General features: G+C 42.2%; 1 protein-coding gene across 2 annotated transcripts in view; it reads right to left on the bottom strand.

Moving 5' to 3' along the window:
• Nucleotides 1–18,304, bottom strand: part of pcsk5b (proprotein convertase subtilisin/kexin type 5b) — a 94,746-nt gene extending 76,442 nt beyond the window's left edge. For both annotated transcript variants that reach the window (XM_085475530.1, XM_085475529.1), the window contains exons 1-3: nucleotides 17,660–18,304; nucleotides 13,887–13,991; nucleotides 1,639–1,791 (exon numbers count right to left, since the gene is read on the bottom strand). In XM_085475530.1, coding sequence (XP_085331656.1) covers nucleotides 1,639–1,791; nucleotides 13,887–13,991; nucleotides 17,660–17,839 — 438 coding nt within the window. In that variant the 5' untranslated portion in view covers nucleotides 17,840–18,304. The remainder of the gene's footprint in view (nucleotides 1–1,638; nucleotides 1,792–13,886; nucleotides 13,992–17,659) is intronic.
• Nucleotides 18,305–20,551: the final 2,247 nt, after the last annotated feature.

Raw genomic sequence — 20,551 nt, 5'->3', positions numbered from 1 at the left:
ATTTGGAATTCCAGCAACCAAAGACATCTATCCAACCAATTTCTTAAACCTTTATCCAGTTCAAGACTGCAGGCACGACACGGGGCTAAACGGGAGCACAGGTCCCTAGCCCATTAAAGGGCTAACACAGAGACAGACAATAACTCACATCTACACCTGCAGCCAATTTAAAATCACCAATTAAGCTAACGTGCATCATCTGTGGATTGTAGAACGCAATCAGAGCTACACCACCGAAAGCTGCGTGCCGTCTGCAAATAAAGACAACACCACCTAGTTCACAAATATTCACCAATCTCTCCCAAACTGACAGCGGCAGATCGATAACATGAGCAGATGTGCCTCTGCTTTCTCACACTCTGCTTCCACTGGAGCGCGACAAATCAGGAGGCAGGCGTCAGATATCGTTTCATCTAGCACGGGCGGGATTTTTTTAGTCCCGTCTCCCGCACCGTCTTCATTGAAAACAGCTACATGGTCACTGTCGCCGAGTGTAACCCTGGCATTTCAATATTGTTCACAGCAAATCTTATTCAGAGGCGTGTGTCACGAGCTATAGTTTATTTTCTAAAGGTTAAAGTGACATTTAGATGTGTAATGTTTAACCCTAAATTGCTCCTTCACACACTTTATTCATCGATTAGAAGCACTTTGCTATGCCTCTCACACAGCTCAATAAAATTCTAGTTATTTCAAACAATTAATGGTGTAATATTGCACTGCACTTAGATTAAATACAAACTATACAACTGGACAGAACTATCAGGCTGTGTAAGGTCACTTTGATGGGATTGACCAGAGGAAGCTTGTTTTCCATTCCAGGTTCAAAACACACATGAAGTTCTGAAAGTCTGAAAAATATATAAAACCTCGGGTCAAAGTATCGGCAGTTATCTACACTGAGTTAACAATTGACTGAGCTGGGAACACTCGACCGCACACACAAACATATAACTAAGGAGCAATGATCTCAAGGTGTATGCAAACAGGAGTGATAAGCCAGCAAAAACAAGTATCTCCCCCCCCACCACAGAGACACGTACACGCCTCTGTGTGGGCATTCCTGTGACAAATGCTTACAAATAAACAAAGAACCTCAATTTCCTTGTTCCAATTAGAGTTCAGATAAAAGCTAAATTTCCTCATTAATGCCGGGATTTTCAAGGCACAGGTTGGAATGGTGAAGCAGAAGCCAAAATGTACAATGTTTATTTGAGAGCAATCGTTCCCTAATAGTTGTCATCAAAGCCCCATTATATTTTTGCAAAAGCAATCCCTTTTTAAAAAATTTAAAGAAATACCCATTATAACTCTGCTCATTTTTCTGAAACATCTTTGTGGGGATGCATAAGCATTTCTCTATAGGGGAAAAAAATCCTATATCAACTCTTCATTCTTATAAGACACAAACAAAGACACACGCACACACAAATCCCTCAGCTCAACTGCAGTAATCAGGACAATGCCGTGACCTAACCTGACCTTTGACCCACAAACTGGATAAATGTGGGCAAAGAACAGCATGCAATCCTCCGAGCAGACTAGATGCTGCATACACTGAGTTCATGGGCCCTTGTTATATTCTTCTGTCTGGTGTAAACAGAGAGGAAGCCTGGAATAAGTATACACTGGACTTACAATATACCACATACTGTTCCACTTGGCGTCATTATAGAATATGTTGTTTTGGGCTGGGCTGCTGTGGGCGGGGCTTGACAGCGAAAGGAGCGGGGCCTGTTTGAAATCCCTCTTGATCCTCCTTTTCACCACCTGCTGCTGTATCCACTCCACCTGAAACACACAAACAGAGACAGGCGATAGAAGAAACTGAGGAGGCTTACAATAATAACAGGGGAGCAGAATCACTTCGGAGATGACACAACCAGTATACAGGTGAAGTTCCAATGAACTGAATACTGAAGGTGAGGCAACATTTTAGGAGGATTTAAAAAAGAAAAAGTGCAAAGACATTGTCTATGTTTGCTCTTATTTGCCTTATGTGATGAACACGCAGAGGGAAAACAAAGAAACCACCTACAGAGACTAAACTACATTATACTGTTGTACGCAACCGAGCAAGACAGAAACGAATCTACTGAGTCTTAAGGGGGTGTTTTTCTTTTGGTGCTCAGCCTTAAAGTCGTTTTTATCCCAATGGACTGCCTATAAATAAGCGTAATAAGGTTTTATGTGCTGTCTCCTCTTTTAAACGTGGTAAAAGGTGAACAAATGAAGACTGCTGAAGTAAAACAAGCCACTACAAGCCCAAAAAAAAAAAAAAAAAAAAAAAGCAAACTATAGATGTGGAAGACTCGCAAAGTCATGATTTATTTTTAAAGAGATATTTTAACCATGTCAGTGTTACTGTGGGCTCATCAGTTCGCTTCTCCTTTACGGAAAATTTAAAAAAAAATAAAAATGTTAAGACATTTGATGCACACATACGCACTAAAGGCTGTAAGGCCTCACAGGTAACATCAATCTCTCAAATGTTATGGGCTCGCTTCGAGGCGCAGAGGCATTCCTTGGCAGGAGCCTCGTTCAGACTTTGAGGCGGAATTTTCCAATGTCAAAATCCGTGCTGCCTGGATCCGAACGAGACGGCTGGACCCACTCGCGCCGCCCCAGTCAGCTCCTCTTAAAAACCTGCAAACCTTGTGTTTAGTCTAGAAGACTTCATCTGTCTGAGAAGGCCCGATCAGAAGTTTACGCGGACCCAGCGATGTTAACACAGAATCTGAAATATTAGCAGGTATGCGACTGGCACAACACAGAGCAGTTCTTTCTGAGACGTAAACATTTGTGTGATAAATGATCCAGGGATTCTCCGGCACCGAGTTTGCACCCAAACATGATTGTGCAACAGTTTATGGGGACGGGGGAACGGTGCACATTGGCACGAAATGTCAAGGTAGTTCTTCTTTATACAGAGTTTACAAAAGTGTGTAATTCTTCTGAGATGTCCGCCACACCAGCTTCTGTTTCTAGCTGTATAGACAGAATAATTTTCACACCGCAAGTGTTTTTGTTTTGCCGCTCAGCCCCGATAGTCCCAGAAATCTGAGGTTTTATTGAGCTATGTCCGACTGTAAAAGACAAAGCGTTTCTCCACATCAATAGAGCTCCAGCAGACAGGAGGAAGAGGAGGAGTAGAGAGAGAGAGAAGAAGAGAATAGCTGACATAATGACTGCAGAGTGATTATCTGGTCTCATGCACTGAAACAATCTGCCAGGCTCTCTCCGGAGAGTTTGAGAGCGAGGCAACAAGACAAGATAAGACGAGAGGAGAGGCGATAAAGAGCTGAAGAGAACGAGTCCTGGGAGAGTCAATAATATAAAAAAAGAAAGAAGAGAGAGAGCTGGAAGGGAAAGGAAAACAAATAGCAAGAGAGACCAAATGACAGCAAGTGAAGGGAGGATAATTGAGTTTATAAATAACTGATTTAATAACTTGAGTATGTACCTCTTTAGAAATTGTGAGGGAGGGAAAGGAATAAAGTGCAAATGATGTAATTCAATAAATCACCTCCTATAAGGAAGAAAAAAAGATGGGAAAGGAAAAGGAAATGGCAAACCAGCGCAGAGAGAAAGATAAAGTGTAGAAACGAAACAATTTTTTAAAAAACCCAGTGAGAAATTTTACTTTAGCATGATGCTTCTCCCGTCTGCCAAGGTCTCAGCTCATTTCACTCCAACTTCTATCAGGACCATCAGCTTCAAAGCAACCGTTTACACAGACCATTAGCCTCAAAACAACACTGTCATCAAGAATTGTGCGTGAGTGTGTCTGCGCAAAACCACTGGTGTATCATTACAATTTGCATACATTAGCATACCATCAACCACAATCTTTGATCAGCAGTGTAACTCTTAACTGCTCTTGTTCGTAACTTGGCAAATTGCATGGATATCTGCCCCGTGTATACCCGTAAATCCTCCTTCATCGCCATCAGGGGCGACGCAAACGCTTCAAGAAACGACAAAAAACCCCAAAAACAATAAATTCATTTTTTGCTGAAGTTTGTCTCAGATGTCGCGGGGCAAGAAACACACGTTCAGAGGAATCTAAAAGAGTTTAAAGTGGCTTTAATGAACAAGGTCAACAACCACAGAGCTGGAATTTTAAAATGCTTCTGCATGCCAGCAAGTGTACACCCTACTGAAGCGCCTTTGAGCAAGACACTGAACCTGCCACCTCCTGGGATTTAGTATTGTTTGCTACCTAAAAGCTTAGTGTTGTGAATGAGAAAGGCTCAGCTGAAGCACAAACCATACTACATCTTTGGAGATTACTCTAGATGAGGCATCTTTGTAGACTGGTGTTTGCCAATTTCACATATTCTATTGACAAAGGGGCTCTTTTTTTCCTCTTTATGAAGGCTACGATGATTCAAAAATATTTCTGAAAGCAAAAAATTATTTAAGCCAACTTTGACCAACAACGTCAAGGCAGCTGCAACCTTGTAGATCCCTTGATCATGACTAGATTGTGAAAAGAGGTAAACTCTGTTATCCCAGTGCATCCCCAGTTTTAAAAGGTTACCTGAGGTGAGCTTTAAATATTACAGCTTCCATCAAACAGCACAAACACCATGAGCACATCCTTACACCATCTTCCAATTACACTGTGCTGCTCACGCCGACACAAAAACTTGCCCTTAATTTAAAAACTGGTTACGAAAAAAGCTGCTCAGATGAAGCGTGTATTTCACCACAGCTTTGCTAACATAGTAGCGTCCCTGCAGCATTACGCAGGGTCTGTAACATAAATCATATGCCTTACTTTCAGTATCTGTGTGTCATATCTATGCCTGCATTATTAACACAATAAGAGCTCAGTGGGTGGCAGCGTGCTGGCTGTGGGGGTGCTATATGTCAACATGAGATCGCAGACATTTGTATACAAATTCTTTACATCCCAAGGAAGAAGGCTCAGCTTAAAGGTCTAGAGGTGGAAATGCCAACACTGGCATCATAATTTCAAGACTGATGGCACCCATCCATCCATAGTCATTTATATCATTTACTTCTATTCTTAAGGAGCAACAAAAAAAGCCTGGTCTTCAAGAAAAACATGAATCCATGAAAAATTAATCATTTGTTTGTGTACACGGATAAGAACTGACATTTTTTTGGAACAGTAAGTGCAAATTTGTGAGTAATGCATTTCAACAGGGAGTGTATTTTGTGTCTCCGGCATGAATCTAGCCCAGACAAAACGGAGATGCGTCACCATTGCAATTTAAAAGAATAATAATAATACTAATAATAATACTAATAAAAAGTGATGGTACTTTAATTCCTAACCAAAATCAAATTGTTCTTAAACAGCTAAACTTAACCAAGTAAATAATATGAAAGTATAGTCTATAAGTAAGCATAGACCCTACAATGTTTAAAAATCTGTGAGGTGTTACAGCTTTAACTTGGGTCTTGTGAGCGGTAAAATGACCAAGTGCACCATGAACGCCTCCAGCCGCCTATTAAAAATGGAAAATATTCATTTCATGTACATGGACACAAAGATTTATGATCATTCAGATGAAAAATGGGGCTCAGAGACAAAAGATTTGGGTTTTCATGTTTTCATGTCCAGAAACAAGACTTGACAGAGTAGGTCGAGACCATTTCACAAACTGCGCTGTATATTGTGCGTGTTTAACTCTTCCACAACCTATTTCATGAAAATTTTTTAAACTTTCCACTGCTGTTGCTACAGTTGATGTTGGATTTCTTTACTGGGATTTTATTTTATTTTTTTATTAAAAATACATGTTTATCCTCTCCCTTCCTGGATTACCAGAGGCAGATAACGGCCTATGTAACACTTTTTCTGAAGTCGTTGAGAATAATGCCATCCTTTATTGTGTCTGCTAAAAATCACTCACTGATAACAGCCTGCAGTTATCCGCATCAATTGTGCCATGAATGCGAGGCCCTATCCAAACAAAGCCAATATCGCCCGTATTATTGCCTCTAAAACTTCCCCATGTATCACTACCATTGTGTCAGTGCCAACTCACTGGCTGGCTCTGGGGCATAACGACCTCCTCCATTCATTTAACTGCAGTGTGGTGTAGCAGAGGAATGATCTGGTAGAACCTGTACCTCTGTCACCCTGCCTTTACTCCCAGTCTGACTCCCGCTCCTATCTCACTTCCTTTTTTTCCCCCTTTTTAAATCCCTTTCCTCGTCAGCCCCCCCCCCCCTCTCCTTCGCTGCATTTTTCAGTCTTCTTCTCTGCAGGTGCCCATTTCTCTCTCAGATGGCCTGTCTCTGTCTCTCTCTCTCATTCCCACTCCAACCCCCTTCCAACCTCCCTCCCTCCCTCGCTCTCACTCTCATTCACTCTGTATAAGGGTTTGCAGGTGGCTCTAGCTGGCTGGGTCAGTAACCAGGGGAAACTGGGGAAGAGTTCACTTCAATAGAACAAATGGGAACAAATTGATCCACTTTTACTGCTGTTTGTGTGACGATGTTAGAGCTCCAGGCAAAAAAAAGCTAATGGATAGTGAGCAGAACACCCAGTGAAACCCTTGCAGTAACATGAGAAACCAGTTCTTGTCCTCTCTCTGGGGTATTTCAGAGACTCGGCCCTAACTCGGCCATCACAAACAGCGTGGGCCGTCACGGCCAGCTGTGGGGGCTCGTCTCAAAGCTTAGACTATTTTAATGGTTCATTTGTTAAACAAATTCAAACTAAAAATTCAGGATTCTCGGCCTAATGGAAATTTGTACTTGGGACTAAGATGAGTCTGATAAAATCTAAGGGTATGCACATTATCCCTGAGGTCCAGACACTAACTATGTCGTCTCCGTAATGCAATGAGCGTCCTCGTCTTCTGCATATCTATGAATACAGCAAGGCATCTGTGCGGTGAACAAAAAAATTCTGTGAGCCAAAAGAGAAAAAACACTGGGCATATTTTAATTGTTTAACAGTGTAATACGTAGATATGAGCTCATTTTGGTAGTTTTACTACGTGGTAAACCGCTGTCCTGATGTGGCGGAGCAATAAAACATTCAAATTTAATTTTGTTGTCACGGCTATTTTGCATTTTAGTCTATCCCAGTGAGGATTCAGCTGCAAACCACACCTGGCTCTCAGTTTTCATGAACATGTCTGAATAGATGACTTCAAGTAAACAAGAGCCTTTCTAAGTGAAACCGGCTGGAAGCACCGTGCTCCTTCAGCTAGAAGGCGTTCGGCAGTTGTTTCTCCCTACTAATCTCTGCACACACATCAAAAGGACACTACAAAAGGAGAAAACAACCACTGTCGTGCTGTAATTGTTGTTTACAGTAAACTTGAAATGTCTGGAAATAGATTTCAGGCAAAGCAGACTAAGTGTACTTGAACAAAAAAAGAGAAAAGACTGCGGCTGTCCAAACTCTCTTGGAACTCCCAGCATGAATGACTCACGAGCATGCGTCAGCAGAACTGAGCAAGGTGCATGCCGAATACTGCTTAATACAAAAAGACAAGTTCGTATAGATAGCCACTTAATTAGGTACACTTGTTAAGCTGCTCGTGGCATGGCACCTCAGTGCATTTAGGGATATAGACATGGTCGAGACCACCTGCTGAAGGTCAAACCAAGAAGAAAGGTGGGCTACAGCAGCAGAAGACACTGGGTGCCACTCCTGTCAGGTCAGAACAGCTAAAAAGAGGATATCGGATTCCACAACAGAAGATTTTAAAAAAATGTTGCCTGATCTGACGAGTCTCCAGTTCTGCTGTGATATTCAGATGTTAGGGGACAGAATTTGGCATAAACAACATGAAAGCATGTATCCATGCTGCTTGGCATCAACAGTTCAAGTTGTTGTTGGTGATGTTGGGATATTTTCTTTTCCAAAGTTGAAGTTATTTTTACTTTTGTTCCCAACTTTGCTCATTTGAATTGAAGTACAGGGATTGGAGAAGAGGCCACTTAGAGGCAAAAGGTAGAGAAGGGTAAATATCTACTCGGAAAGAGGGTGTACTGACCTGTACTAAACTTCAGACGCTCCACAACCAACTGTGGAAGAAAACTTCTGCTGCAGAGAGCCTGTTAAGGCCAGGTTTGAAAAATAGATATGTCCACACACGACTAACAGATTCCAGCTGTGCAACTACAACAATTACACTTGTGGCTCTCGTGTCAACATTTTTTCTCCTAGTTGATATTTAGGGGCATGAAACAGAGTAAAGATTATGACCTCTCTATGCGGTAAGACAAAGAACTTACGGCATGCATCGCATCTGCCACCAGCACCAAAACAGCATATGATGAAAAGTTTTCTTTGACCTACTTTGATGTGAAATTACAATGACAGCTTAGAAGGAGCAAAAAAAAAAAAAGAAGAAAAGGTTAATAAATAAGCCAAAAGTAACGTTCAAAAACAACAATGCAGTCATGCATATTTTCACAGATACAGCACGGCGCAGGCTCTCCCCTGCGACAGCACTGACAGTCGTCTACGTTCTCGTGCATGTAAACTGTGTCGCACTCCAGACAGAAATCAGAGGATGCAAAACCTTTAACAAATTATGTTTGATCAAGAAGCTTTTAAAATGTTTCCAAATAGCTTGTCCTGAAATACTTTCTGCAGGTTTTCCCAGATTTCTGCATCCTGGGAGTCCAAAATGACTACAGCAGCTACAGCCACAACATCCACGTTTATAGGAAATGTGCCAAGCTGAACTAAACTCAATCTAGGATCCCATCGACAACCCTCTGATGCTTTAGCCTCTGTAGACAGAGCCAATATTTCAGGGCTTCCTTTGTAGCCAGCAGATATCTGGGACAATACTTCCTCTTAAGTCCACTTGTCATTGTTTACGACTGTCAATCGATTTTCAAAAGCTACGTGGCATCAGGGGCCAACAGCTTCAAGATTGCATTTCAGTGTTCCCTTTTTTCCTTGTTCACCTCCATGCAGTCAAAAGCTGTTCAAATGGGATTCATCAATACAATACTATACAATACAATACTGTTTCATGAACCCTGTTTGTCCTTGTTTAAGGGTCAAGGTGACGCCACGTGCCCTCTCACAGCCTGGAAAAATAAGCGGTCTTTGACCTGAGAGGCAAGTGACACTGCAGTTAGGCGGGTGCCATAAAGTGGTAATCTGTGCTGTGCCTCATCTCCATGGTAACATGTGTGCCAGAGTCTACTGTGGATGGTAGGGTGCGCCTTTCACGGCATCGCTACACCCCTCTGACTCACCCACACACAAAACACACACGGCTGTCATTATTACAAAACCTGATTGCAAAACATCATTAGCAGAATGCCAGACCTCGCTGCTGCCAAACTGGCTGTCATGTTGATCCCAAACCTCGTAGACAGGTCCGCAAAAAGGACAGCCAGTCAGCAAGGGAAACACCGACAGCTCTATTTCGCTCCACTTTTCATTTATTCTGTGTCTCCGATGCATCTTTCTCCTTCTTCCGTGCATTCTAATAGGCAATCTTCTGTTTTCTGTCATTTAACCTCTTCTCTCTAATCTAGTCTTTTTTTCTTTTCTTTTTTTAAATCTCTCAGTTTCCCAGCCAGCTGGCATCCGGACACAGACCTTCCTCCAGTGTGGCACAGTGTCAGGCCCAAGAGGGCAAGAGAACCAAAGACAGAGGGAGGGGGACGAGTGCACAGAAAGCAACAGTGAGAAAAGAGGGAGCTCTTGACAGGTGATGACAGCAGGTGAACAGAAAAAACAAAAAACAGCTGAGTGGCCCAAAAATACAGAGAAAGGAAACTGAAGAGAAACAATGAAACAGGATAACAGATAAGCGGGTAAAGAAGGTGACAGACGGCTCCTTTTCTTTCTTTTCCTCCTCTTCCCGTTTCATCCCGTCTTCCAGTAATCACACTGATCCATCACCATCATTCTTCAGCAGTCGCCGTGCATTTATGAGTCCGACACAGATTTATTCGCCGTTCAGAATCTGCATGCAACATCGCCGCTGCTGTATGTAAACGCTGTAAGAGGCATCGCTGCCCTGTTTCCTCAGGATCAAGTCCCAGCCTGTTCAAGAAAGTGACCCGCTTCATCAAACAGGCAGACATCAACAAGTCTGAGTCAGGTACTAAGATGACAAAAATATGCAAAATGTGAGATAAGGAGGTTTCACATGTCTTGGACGAGTCAAACGGTCTTTTACTTCAAAGGCTTTTTAAATCTACTGTAAACATAAACAAGACATCAGAGGAGCAGACAATTGTACAATCGTGTGAACAACCAACAGGTTTGATTTAGTGATTTGTCCCCCGTGTTTTGATAAAGCTCAGTGTTGTGATGTGGAGGCCTCGTGTGTAATTCGGTCCGGGTTTGTTGACCCGATGAAGTGACGAGAAGAGCACTGACAGCGGTTTAGATCAAACTCTTGTTCAAACGGAAAGTTTTTTCTCAGCTGACGACAACAACAACAAAAGCATGTTATTTACTTTACTAAGGCTGTATTTTAGAGTTACAAAAGAAATCCTGCCCACAGTGATGTGAAACCAAAAAACAAACCTCATAATAAAGATCAAATATTCTGATTTATGATTATGTCACGTTGTGTTATGGTGATCCACAACCATCATGGAAAAATTTTGTTTTGTCCGTGACGGATTCTGTAGGAGAGTTGTGCCATCTGATCTGCCACAACCAGGTTCCTCTGGCTGAGATCAAGATAAACTGTCGGTTTATCATCAGGAAAACACAGAGCAGCTGTGGCTTCACTGGGATCTCAACGCTTGGACGGAAAAGTTTAGAATTTCTCTGAATTTGGATTTACTAGGGCTCCACTCTGACCCCTGGGCCCTATTTCAGGAAGCCGGTTTAGAAAACTCAGAGTGAAAAACAATACTCAGGGTTGAGTAACCCCGAACTGTCCAACTCGGAATATTCGGTTTCAGAAAGGCTGATAACAATTAATTCAATCAACGCGGAGTTGCTTTAACCCCAAGTTAAGCGCGCGCACGAGGATACATAAAGCCCTGATTAGTGGAGCACAGATTAAGCGAGTCACCATGGAGACGGAGGGAAAGAAGGCGCGGTCAATGTATTTTACAGCGCTTGAGGCCGAAATTCTGATGGCAGCATATGCCGATAACATGCAAATTCCGCGGAAAAAAAGTAACACAGCCTCAGCTGCAAAACAAAGGGAGCATGCATGGCAAAACATAGCTGACAGAGTCAATGCGTGAGTGTTAATTTAAACATTGATCTAGGGATTTCCACCCATTTAACACGTTATTTTATTATATTTCATTTTTTATTTTATACATTTTATTTTGTGATGTGATGTGAGCGCAGGTGCAACCCAACAGGCCCCAAACGTTCCTGGCAGCAAGTAAAAATGAAATATAAAAATATAGTCCAAACAGGTAAGGTGTAATTGTATTATGAGCCATAGTGCTTGGTCTGTTTGTCCGATGTAAATCAATTGCAGTTAGAGGCTACATTAATTTCCCCTCTGTAAGCACTTATTGAAATTATCTGAGCACATTACAAGTACATATTTGCTTACTCTGTATGCTCAAATGTGACCCGTTATAGCCAACAGAAAAAAAAGCGGAGGCCCGAAAAACAGGTGGGGGTCCTCCACCACCACCACCACTCACAGAGGCTGAGCAGTTGGCTTCCACATTTGTGATAATGTTGGCAGCATCACATATGATCTTCACAGTGCAGAGAACACAAATTAGCATCCATTACTATAATGAAATAATTTGTTAGTTTGAAATGCTACAGGGAGCTATGTACCTGTACATTAATGCTGTGGAAAGACTTCCTGTTCACATAGTCTCCTTCATTTACTGAAGGAGCAATGATTGGAATGTGAGTGCCATCTATACAGCCAATCACGCCTGGGAACCGTGAAAATAAATGTAAAATTTAAGTAGTAGTTCAAGTATCACCACATCATAAATTAAGTTTTGTTCATCCTGATACCTGCAATTTTGTGGCATCCCTCTTTGATAAATCTTGTGGGTCTATGACCGGGGAACACCACAAACGAGTACAGGAGACGTTTCAGTGCAACTGTAACATTCCTGACTGCCCGACAGACGGTAGCCTTGGAAACGTGCTCAGCGTCACCAATATTATACAGAAGGCTCCCGTTTGCAAAAAACCGAAGTGCAATACAAATAATATGTACAGAACTGAGAGGATGTCCGCGATGTGTCACATGAGCAATATTAGGCCTGAGGATGTTATTCAAATGAATTATAGATTGTGCTGAAAAACGGTAACGTTCACACAGGAAATCATCAGGAAATGATAAAATGTCCAAACGCGCTCTAATCACTCTCTCCCGGCGGAGAGCTCTGCGGAGAATTTGGGCTTCAACATCTACTGGCTCTTCAAGGAAGGAGCACGCCATGTCTGACACTTCCTACAGTCAGGTTTCTGACAAAGAGGCGGAGAAGGTCAGGGTTAGTTGAAGTAAACCTGCTAGGGGGCAGGTTAGCTTCACGGAGTGTGTCGTCATAGTAACTCACTCAGAATTAATCTAAACTCGCTTTGTGAAACCGAAAACCCAGAGTTTTCGTTAACTCAGGGTATACTTACTCAGAGTTTGCACTAAACCGGCTTCCTGAAATAGGGCCCTGGTCTCTGACAAGTAGGTGGCTATATGTACACACACACACACACACACACACACACACACACACACACACACACACACACACACACACTGGACACTTTATTAGATACACCTTAACTCACAACTCACTGCATCCAGTTACAATTTAGGTGACCTGCTGAATATGTTGAGGCATGCTCAATAATCCAGGTTAGGAAATCCCAGAAAGTTGCTTTTGTTCATCTGGAAGCCGAGTTTTCAGTGGAAGAAATGTTTCATCGCTTATACAAGTAACTTCTTCAGCTCACTGCAGGCTTCCCCCAACACGACTGCCTAACAGTGAGATGTGAACTCAGTTTTATAATCGTTGATATTCAAAGGCTATGAGCACTATTCACAGAGAAGTACAATCACACCATCGTAAAATGGTGAAAGATGTACTCTTACGGCCCCTTCCTCGGTTCAACTATGATTGTTCCACATAAGTACTCCACATCCTACCACTCTTGCTCACAATGTCACAAATCTCTGATCATCTCAAACTACTTTCTTGAGTAATCTACCGGATCTCAGTTTAGTGGAGAACCTTTGGGATGTGGTAGAACAGGAGATTCACATCATGGATGTGCAGTAGACCGATCTACACCAACCGTGCTATCATGTTCACATGGACCGAAATCTGTGAAGAATGGTTCCAGCACCTCATTGAAACTGTGCCATGAACAATTAAGGTAATTCTGAAGGAAACAGGGGGTCCAGCCCAGTACTGGAGTACGGTGAATCAACCATTGTCAACACTGTTGACAAGTTTATTTCAAGGAAAATTATATTTTTAATCTTCTTTTATCTCCTTTAACCTCATCAAATTCAAACTAAAAGCAGTAGTAGGCAGATTTCATCATTATTCACTTGGCTGTTCGCAGGATGAACCACTGCAGAGTAAGATGACAGCCCTTGTAAGAGGTGTATGAAAAATCTACTGAAAACATGTTCAATTCTGGCAAAAGGTCCTCAGTGTATGCTAAAAGTTAATATTTAACTTATCAGTTAAAAACATCTTAACTCAAGGTCCACTTGCTTTTTCCAGAACTGCAAACAGAACCTCATGATCTTCATCAGCGGATGGAGTTTGTTCAGTTGAGTCACCTGATGATAATCAGTCATCTCCATCACAAGTGAGTGAACTTTGTACAGATTTGAACACCACACGTTATCCAGGAAAAGGAACTTGAATTAAGATCATATAAAAACTACCTACAGTATCATTTCAGCACAAAAGAAACATTGATGCTCAATCTTTCATAAACAGCACAACAGACTTACCTTAGGCTCCATGGAAATGAAACTATGGCGACCACGGCTGGACAAAGTCGACCTCTTAATAGTCCGACTATGGAAGAAGTGATAGTGGTCTCTGAGATCCCCAATCTGCAAAACACACAAACAGACTATTCATCACCACTATGCCTTTCTCTGCTATAGTCTCCTAAAAAGTGAGCTTCATTTTTAATGCTGCTCACAGTTTTCTAAAGTCAAGGCGCAGGTCTCGCCATCTTCTCACTGCTGATTTATTCCCTGCTGAGAGCAAGACTATATTGTCAGAGAACCAGCGCACAATGGTTGGTTTGAACGTTAGCAGCGGCGGAAGTAACAGAAGTTGGGAGTTATGTCTACAAGAGGAAAACCAAGTTGGATAGTATCTGCAAGTCATCTGTGAACTTCTTGTCGTAGCTGTTCTTATAGCTACTGACATGAGAGGTTCAAGCTTTGGACCCAGCGCTTTGCGGCACCGCTAACAGTTAGTTTCGTTTTTGTTTGTTTTCTAAAACAAGTGGAACTTGTGGAAAGGATGTATCAGTGAGCCACCGTCATTATTTCAGGGCTCTTAATCATTGTTGTTTAAAATAGATCTTTATAACTCTTTATGGCTGCACGATTGTTGCAGTGCTGCAGAAAGAATATGGGCCTGTCATCATTAAAAAGGCTGAGAACCACCATAGCTTTAAGTATTTCAAAACATTTTTCTAAAAAAGGTCATGTTTTTGAATTATAATGACATTTTTCTCTCTTAATATTTGTTTTTTCCCAGATATTATACAGAAACCACATTTAGGCTCTTAAATCAATCAGATAAAGGACAAAAGGCTGTGAACTTTAAAAAGAAAAAGAAAAAAAGGAGGGACAGCGAGGGGCAGACAAGTAAAGTGAAAACAGACAAACACAGAGAGGCCAGACAAATGTACAGATAGACACACACACAAAGATTTTGAGTGACAGAGGATCCACAGACAGACAATGTTAGACGGAAAGCTGCTGGTCGGTGATTAGTTTTAATAATTGATAAAGACCAAACAGTCCCTCAGATGATCAAACTGTCATGGCTACCAAGGGTCCTGTGCTATGTCACTGATCCTTCCACTGCCACAGAGCCCATCAGATCAGCTTTCGGCTCATGTACCGACACACACTCCAAAGTAGAGATGGATAAAATGAGAGGCAAGAAAGTGCCAATAAATCCATGACTTTCAGTATAACATCTAACCTTCAGCGTGCGTTTTCAATCTTAACTTGAAAAACAGCTAAGCCTACAAATATGGCTTGTTGCTCAAGATATGACTGTGTGATCATATGGGCAGGCACATTACGGTAGACTGAAATTTTATCGGAATAATTCAAGAGTGAATCACAACTTCTACTTAACTGTTGGGAATTACACATCTCAGTCCTGCAGAAAAAACACTTCATCAGTGATTCATGATGTCTTACTTCTCCAGACCTTTTTCACTAGAAGCAATAAATCTCCATATCATCTATATTTCATGACCAATAGTACCAAGAAATGCCAAAAGGTGATGCGCGTTTTCCCTTTGGACCTTAATGTTTCATACCTGTAAGACTAATGTCTCATAACAGGACAAAGACTTCAGGACAAAACACACAGGCTGAGACACTGCGGTACTTTGACACCTTCTTGCTTCACGGTGCAAACACTGCAGCTTTATCACGGCCTCTCAAACAAATCGAGGACAATGCTCAATAATCAAATGAATCATTTTTTCAATGGAAAACTGATCGTTTCATGTGTTTGGATTATTAGCGTTGTCAAAAACAAAGGTGTTACTCTAGACATTGCACTTGTTTAGTTACCTCTAGAGTAACAATGCTGATTGGCCTGATGCCTTTAACAAATACTACAAACTGCACAAAATATGTAACATGTCGTTGATGTCATGATGCACACACTTCCTGCACATGTGTGTCTCTAGATTACGACCAGTGGCTTTCACGGGCTCTCTCATCTCCTCAAAAAAAAACAAAAACACCAATTTTAACAGAGATCCACGTCTGAGGCCTTGTCAGCTGATTTAGCCAGTGTCTTAGTCTGGGAAGGGGGCTCCATAGTTAAGAGGATTACCCAGAATTCCCCAACGAGGTGCTCCCTCTCTCCATGCCAACTCTTTTCATCCATCCGTCCATCTATCGTCCTTTCTTTCACTCCCTCCTTCTCCCATCTCCCAGTGTGTGGTTATCTTTGTCTGTGCTCTTCTTTCCATCCCTGTGAAGAAGACCATATTGTCCGCCACACTGTTTTCTATCCATTCATCTTTTTTCCCCCCCCCCTCACAAATTTAAACTCCATCTCATTTAGTGGCTATTCCCAGAATTATTTCATTACTAGCCCCAGCAAGTTTTTTTTTGATTTACAAACGCTTGGCAGCTTAAGTTCTTCGTGCACATACATGAGTGCTGCACTGATATCAGGAGGACTGGGTGGGTGTCAGAGTTCACATTAGGCAACCAAAAGTGTGTTGCTATCGCTCCCATGGGAGCGGCTTTCGGCTGACCCCCAAACCAGGAAGTGAAGTAAAAACTTGTCTATGAGGTGTCAAAGTCCAGTGAGCCTTCCTGTATTGAGATGGAAATTAGGGCGAATGGTGGGGGTTGGAAGCAACACTCCACCACTCCACTCCACAGGAAAATTCCTATGGGGGTGGTATAGAAAGAGGGGGGTCCACACATTAGTTCCCGTCAAAGAGAGGGGATAAACGAGGCCATTAAGGCCTACTCTCTAGGGTGTATAGTGGGTGGGCAGGCTGGATAAGGTGGAGGGGTGGAGGTTCAATAGCTGTTGACTGGACTACCCCACAACAACCTGTCAGAATGCCCCCTCTGTTCCATGCTGTCTTCATGTCGACCGCTGACAAATGCAGGCTTGAACTGCCCACGTAGTTCAGTCGTATGTGTGAGGTCCACATTTGTGTGTCTTCTCTCTTTTGTTAAAACAAAACAAGTACTATGCTAAAAAAAAATAATAATTTTAAAACATTTCCTAAAACCACATTTGGACCAAGTTAACAGATAAATTCCTCATCTGGTGTTTACCAATAAAATGACAAAACATAAAAAGAAAGGAGGCACATCTGAAGCCAGTGTCTGTGCGTGTATGTTCTTCACCAGATGGATCCAGGAGTTAGTTTACACCATGTTAAGCAATGGCACCTGCTTTTGGCCTGATGCGGCTGATCTAATCGATACTGGAGGGCCTTGAACAGTGGAATTATGTACAGTATGGGGAATTAAAGAGAAAAAGACAAAACAAAAACAGCTTGAGCAGCCCCGTTTACTACTATATAAAATGGTGTTTGGCTCACACACCAAGGACTTTTGAGTGAAATCTTACACAGAGAGAGAGAGAGAGAGAGAGAGAGAGAGAGAGAGAGAGAGAGAGAGAGAGAGAGAGAGAGAGAAGTCACTTCCAAGCTCATAAACCAAACAGCACCGCTAGCCGTCACTGGGGTGGCAAAACGACCAAGCACATGAGACTTCAGTGGAAACACCGTGAAGAGGCACCTGTTGTGCCATCCTGCAGCTGGTCTACTTTCTTTGTTCCTTAAAGCTTCTCCTTCCCTGGTCTGTTTCAGAGTTAAAAGAACCCGAGTTGGCTCAGGTTTGGACTTCAGACTTTGAGGTTTAATCGCGCAACTTTGCCGCCTTGGAAGAGGCATATTAAGCCCAATTTTAAGAGTTGACGAAAACACAGAGAGACACAAATTAGAGGCAACTTTGACCGGATCAATAAGCAGTAAGACACATACCTGTCCCATGTTTCTATAGCCGTATTTTTCCGCTATCCGGTCAGCCACCTCGGGTCCCCCGGCTATCCTGACTGCCCAATGGTTGGTGTAAATCCGAGCTTTGCACGGCGGGGACGCAAAGCCGAGGTAGAGCGCCAGGACGCATAGCAAGCCTCTTCTCCAAGCGGCGTTGTGGACCATCTTTTAAACAGACTCTTCTCCTCCTCCTCCTCCTCAGCCGACCAGGCAAACAACCAAACTTCTCTTCTCGCCGAGAGAGGCTCTCATAGAAACACAAATATCCCGGCAAAAGAACTGAGAGAGAGAGAAAGAGAGAGAGAGGAATGGGGAAGGAAAGGAGGTCCGAGGGGGAAAAATACACCTTATCTTCAAACCTCTCTTTTTCACATGGGAGAGTTGGAAGTTTCGTGCGTCTTCTCTCTATTCCCCCCCTCTCTCTCTTTCTCTCTCTCTCTTTTTCCACGGTGGATAGAGAGGAAGTGTGAGTGTGTGAGCGCTGTGCGTCTTCTGCGCGCAAAGTTCGCGTACGTGTGTGCGCGCAGAGCTCCTCAAAGCTGATTTCTGCTTCTCCACGAACAACTCGGATGTTGCTCGTTCAGCTCATCGGGCTTTCATGTGGCGAAATGGCTACAGCGCCTCCCCACAAATAACTAGCTGACACTCTGGAGAGTAGAAACAACTCAAGCCGCGGGGTTTCCCTGCCGAGCTCCGCTGGGTCTTAAAGACACTCGGCTTGGATCCGCCGCCGCTGCCCGCCTGTCTGCCAGACGCAGATCAGCCGCAGGGAGGGGTCAAACCGGGGGCTCCAAGGGATTCCTCCAAGAGCCCCCTCACCCTTACTCAATACCCTCTCAAAATTAAGAATTAATTATCTCAAAGTCGAGTGGAAATTATAGAAATCGAACTTTATTTTTAATTACTTTTGATTTTTTCATCAATTGACTGACAAAAGACACTGTGACTGCAAAGAGTGAACATATCCGCTGATGTGTACCTTAGGGTAATTTTCCATTTTCCTAACTGGTGGAGCAAGTACCCCGGGGGGTATTACTGCAGTAGCCTGGGGGTTAAGTAGACAAATTAGTAGTTAAAAAACCCAAAAGAACCTTATTTAACTAAGGTAGCCTGAGCAGCTTTGAGCAGAAAAGGTAACAGTTATCTAAAACGAATGTTTTAGGGGCAGAAAGGCAAAAAAAATATGGATCCATTATTTAAAATATTATTAATTGTTAAATATTTTATCAAAAAACAAGTATCTTACAAAATGTTTTTGATGTATATACTGTTAATATAATATATAAATATAGACCTATATGGATATATTTTCTAAGTAATTAGGAAGTGTGCTGCTTAAAGTAGGCATAGGTTTAAATGTATTTGCTAAAGAACAGTTTAAATAGGCAGCCAACATAACTGGATCCAATATTTTAAAATATCAATATTGGAGATATGGGAAATGGCTAAAATTGCTCACTTAGAGTATGAATAATATACACTTTTTGCAAGTATAGGAATTTAAAGCTAATAGTTTGAATATATATGTGTACAGTACTTTGCAAATGTCTTGAGCCGCACCTCATTTCTTGATATCTATATATTTATTTATATTTTATAAGAGTAGTGGATGAATGGCTATGACTGACTGTTTGAAAGCAGGTCAGATCCTCTTTTAAATCTGTTCAAATAAATACATTTGAACTTGAAACATTTGAGTTTCTGGAGTCCCTGTGACAGTGCTGGGGATGATAATGATACAGAACTGACCCCAAAAGTGATTAGTATTATCAGCAGATTACCTGTTATGTCTGTTTTCTTGATTTTGGGATTCATGTGGTTGTTAATCCCCCCAAAAAACACAGACAAACTTTTAAAGGTAGAAAGAAACATGTTGAGATTCTTCACTGGACCTGATATGACAATCTACACTTTTGATATTCTGCAAATTAATTTATAAAAAACACACAGGAGTGTGCACTTTACATCTGGTGACTCCGATGGGAGTGCTGTTTTCTAACGATCGACCGTTTCGCAAGCTTTCCCTGACTGACAGATTTTTATATGTTTGCCCGCGTATCACATTTCAAAAGCTGTGGTGTTTTTCCCTTACTTTTCACCCTGAAAAGTTCACCAGCTAACAAGATGGCTCATTATACTTTGGATGCAGCTCGTTTTTCCCGCACCTTGAAATCTGCTTTTGAATGCATGCTTTGTCAGTCTCTCTGGCCAATATTGACACAGACATGCCAACGTAAAGTTGAGCAAACTATGACCTTCACCTCAGCCATCATCCAATGAGAAACAACCACAGATGTGTAAATATTATTTATCCAGAAAGAAAATATTCTTCTTATTTACAGAAGACACCTAATCCCTCTTTTAGTTTTGTCAGTTTGATGATTCTTTACGTCACGATTAATGATTTGCCGTGCGGATTGTTTCGAAAATATCTTAGGTTAGTTCGCTTGAGTTGGGTTTGCCTTCGGCTACATCTTTGGATGCTCGACTGCCGCTTTGCTGTATGTCGGGATTATGTGCCTTCCTCCAATACTGGTTTAATGCACATTTTCTTCTATATCAGTGAAGCTCTAGATGTCATGGCCCCCCAGATCACAGCCCAGGTCAAAGCCGAGTGAACGCTGTCATTGTGGAATGTGTTCAGAATTGAGCCTTTCATTCAAGGTCCTTGTTGATTGATGGGTTTTTGTTTTGCAGCAGTTTCCTGGCGACGTCTCTGTTCGCACTGAAAACTCTGTTCTGAGTGGTACACAAGTAAAAATCAGCATAATTGCACTAATTACAGCCAATTTTATTGCTGAATGGACCCCGCTGCCACGTCTTACAACAAGCGGGAGGACAAGACCATCTCACGGCACGCTCAGATAGAGACGAAAG

The sequence above is a fragment of the Copadichromis virginalis genome, linkage group LG12 (assembly GCF_057382275.1).
Source record: "Copadichromis virginalis isolate Kocher_CV1m ecotype Utaka linkage group LG12, C_Virginalis_male_GT1.1, whole genome shotgun sequence".
In the NCBI taxonomy this organism is placed as follows: Eukaryota; Metazoa; Chordata; class Actinopteri; order Cichliformes; family Cichlidae; genus Copadichromis; species Copadichromis virginalis.
Note: the sequence above shows the minus strand (reverse complement) of the source record. Positions and strands in the feature narration are given on the sequence as shown.